Source organism: Nelumbo nucifera, chromosome 1, assembly GCF_055504915.1.
Source record: "Nelumbo nucifera cultivar China Antique chromosome 1, China Antique-T2T, whole genome shotgun sequence".
In the NCBI taxonomy this organism is placed as follows: domain Eukaryota; kingdom Viridiplantae; phylum Streptophyta; class Magnoliopsida; order Proteales; family Nelumbonaceae; genus Nelumbo; species Nelumbo nucifera.
The window spans coordinates 208,764,944-208,768,718 of record NC_142649.1 but is presented as its reverse complement, the minus strand read 5'-3'; the positions used below and the strand labels follow the sequence as shown (position 1 = coordinate 208,768,718).

General features: G+C 42.3%; 1 protein-coding gene across 1 annotated transcript; it reads right to left on the bottom strand.

The window, feature by feature from the left end:
• Window positions 1-584: 584 nt before the first annotated feature.
• Window positions 585-3,340, bottom strand: LOC104585646 (uncharacterized). The gene has a single exon (XM_088896029.1). It carries the CDS (start codon window positions 1,731-1,733, stop codon window positions 804-806), a length of 930 nt encoding a protein of 309 aa, XP_088752155.1. The 5' UTR covers window positions 1,734-3,340; the 3' UTR covers window positions 585-803.
• Between the last annotated feature and the right edge of the window lie 435 nt (window positions 3,341-3,775).

Sequence of the window (3,775 nt, the reverse complement as noted above, 5' to 3'; positions counted from 1 at the left end):
AGTTCCAAGAGCTTTTAGATAAGTTGGATCACAGCATAGAAAAGAAAAAAATGTAATCTTTTTACTTGGATCCCCCCGCCCCCCAAGTATGGTGAAATTAAGATAAACTTTGATGCCTTTCGTTTGATAAATGATTTTTGTTCTGTTATAGCAATTGTAAGAGACCATTTGGACAGGGTATTGGATTCCAAATGCTTCACTCTTGACAATACTTCTATTAATGCGGTTGAGGCTTGGGCTGAGTGAAAGGCGGGGACTCAAAAATTGTTATTAGCTACTTAAAATAGCAGATATCTTCACTGTAAAATTTTAGGAACATCATCTTAGATTGCTTAAAGTTGAAGCAATTGCTGGAGCGAGGTGTTCAATATAGACATGTGTTTAGAGAGGCAAACCTAGCGGTGGATTGGCTCACTCACAAAGCATGTATTCTACTCATTCTGTTTTTACTTTTAACTCTTGTAATCTTTAGAAGGATCTTTGTTTTATTTGTTTCAGTGACTTTTGGGGTCGTGCTTCCCCCGGGTTGTGTAGCACATATGACGCGTGTAAGGAATTCAGGCGTTGATTAATACCAAAAAAGGTTAATAAAATCTTCTTAAATTGAAAATAAAAGTAGATAATAATTCATGCATAACAGATCCAAGCACAACTGAGTTGATACAGAATTACTACAATGCTGCCCACTTACTCAAGACGTAAACCCTTTGATTAGGCTACGTGTGTGACCTTCCTCTTACTTATAACAACTTTATTATATTTGAAAAGAGATACCACTTGCTTAGGCTTCCCGAGGGTTTTTCTCAAGGGGCATATCCACCATGGCCACCTCCGGCTCCATAGCCACCACCGCCCCCACTACCATAGCCACCTCCATGTGCTCCTCTAGCACCATAGCCAGTACCACCACCGCCTCCACTGCCACCTCCACCACCATAACCACCACCACTTCCCCCTCCCGCTCCCTCTCCACTACCATAACCACCACCATGTGCTCCCCCAGCACCATAACCACCGCCACCACCGCTACCACCACCTCCACCATAGCCACCACCATGTTCTCCTCCAGCACCAAACCCAGCACCTCCACCAGCTCCTTCTCCACTACCATAGCCTCCACCTTGTGCGCCCCCAGCACCATAGCCGCCACCACCGCCGCTACCACCACCTCCACCATAACCACCACCATGTTTTCCTCCAGCACCGTACCCAGCACCTCCACCAGCTCCTTCTCCACTACCATAGCCTCCACCTTGTGCTCCCCCGGCACCATAGCCGCCACCACCGCCGCTACCACCACCTCCACCATGTTCTCCTCCAGCACCATAGCCAGCAGCACCACCACTTCCAGCTCCACTACCATATCCACCACCATGTTCACCTCCAGCACCATAACCAGCACCAGCACCACTGCCAGCTCCACCACCACTACCAGAGCCAGCACCACCCTTTTCTCCTACAGCTCCATACCCAGAACCCCCACCCGAGCCTCCACCCCCGCCAGAGCCTCCTACAACTCCTCCCCCATAACCAGCACCTCCTCCACCTCCATAGCCTGAACCGGCACCGATGCCAACACCAGCACCAGCACCAGCACCATGGCCGGCAACACCCTGTGAGCCCAGATCATAGCCAACCCCCTCCTCTAGAGTGAGAAGGGACCTAGCGGCGGAGCATATGCACATGCCCAACAACAAAAACAAAACAAAACTAGAAATTCTGTGAGTAGCCATGGGAAGATGTTCAAGTCCCACAACCACGGGATGGGAAGAGAGGATCGGTATTTATAGGGATCGCGAGGGTGTCCAAAAACCGCGTCGCATGATCTAAGCAATGGTTGAGGCACATGCAAAGGGTCCCACAGTGTGGTCCATTAGACCAAAATATACACTCACTCACTCACTCATGCTAGGAGTCTCTCGCTAGTGTGGTTTCGCTGTCGTCCATATCGGATCAAATGTATCAACTTTTGTTAGGTAAAGCTTCGGACGTCGTCATTTTTCTTTATTCTCTACTTTCTGATGAATGTACGTCGATCGACTTATTTCCATATCGTTTCACACCAAAACTTCATGAACTTGAGTTGTTAGTGCACAAATCTCCCAGTGCTTCTGCATATATGGCATTTTGGGCCCATCGTATAGCCACTTCTTCACCATGGATTCTGTGTTTAGAGCCATAGATGAATTCATGTCTCAGTCGTTGTTCGCAGTTTTTGGGTCTTTTTAATGTGAACCAGTTTTAGATGAGCTTCACAAGGCAATTGATGATGAAGAAATTTGGCCTCTTAATCTTGGATTGAGGGTGACTAGAACATTATATTCTACTACTGCCTCATTAAGAAATCAAATATATGCTTTCCCGTCCTTTCGAAACTCGACCATGATCACAATTCACAACTCAATTGAGTTTTGTGTGGAAGGAATACAAATACAATTATGTTGCGTGTAAATACAAATAGTACTATACATATTTTAAATACATTTGTATTTATATTCTTAACGAACTGAACCTCGTACAAATACACAAATATGTAGGTGCAAAATTTTGTTTTTTATATTAGGGTTATTTATTAAAATACCCTTATAGTTTTATTAATTTACTAAAGCCTACCCTATATATAGTTTGTGTTTTATTAAAAACATCCCTTACAGTTTGCAATCAATTTATTTAGTGGACCTTTCATTAGATGAAAATAGAAAATGATAGTTTTAATCCTAATACCCATTCAATAAAATTTAATCAAAAGAAACTAACAATAAAAATATTATTTTTGCCCCTGTTAAAACATGGACAATCACACTATCATTTTATACAAAAAGTGTTTTAATCTTAATGACTAAGTACTTGGTCAATTTTGTTTTTTATACAAAAAGTGTTATGGGTACTTTTGGAATAAACAATCATGGATCTATATCCTTGAACATTTTTCACTCAGTTTAGGGGGTACTTTTGGAATAAACAACCATGGGTCCATGCCCTTAGCATTTTTCAGTTACTTTAGGTGATTATTTTACTATTTTTAAATGGAAAAACAAATAGTCCTTCAAAGATCCATTATACAAATAGGTTGCATACTATAAGAGGTGTTTCAGTAAAATGCAAACCATAAGGTAAGCTTAAGTAAATTTGTGAAACTATAGGAGTTATTCTAGTAAATGACTCTGGCCAAATTTCTTAAATTACCTCTATGTTATTAGCTAATTGACTAATTCTACCCTTACTGTTTAACTATTATCTTAAAATACCCTAAGTTGTGTGACAAATGACTAAAACCTCCTGTATTATTAACTTTCTGTCACACTCAGTCATATATGACATCAGGTGACTAATATTTTTTCAAAAATTTTAAAAATACCCTTAGTATCTCCATGTTGAAAAATTCCAGCTTTCTTACATACGAGTATCTCTCAAATCTCAGATCTCAGACTCCATGCTGTCTCTCTCAGACTCCATGTCGTCTCAAATATGAGATCTAGTGAGAGAGATGGCATGGAGTCAGTCCAGATCTCAGACTCATGCCGCTCCTACGGTATCGTTTGAAGCTCACCAGAATTGTTGGTCGAGACCCAGATCTTAGTCCAGACCCCCTTTCCGATTTGCACATCGCAACCCAGAAACGGGCATCAACATCGGACTGAACCTCCTTTCTTATCTCTTTCTCTTGCACAAATTGTCGTGACCACCCCCTTTTCCAATTTACACATCGCAACCTAACCGGGCATCACACTCCCTGTTCTCGGACGTGCCTTGTTCTGTGGCAGTGGATTGTTGC

What these genes read in the sequence shown, in the direction of transcription:
- LOC104585646 (XM_088896029.1), bottom strand. Translation starts at nt 1,733, where the DNA reads ATGGCTACTCACAGAATTTCTAGTTTTGTTTTGTTTTTGTTGTTGGGC.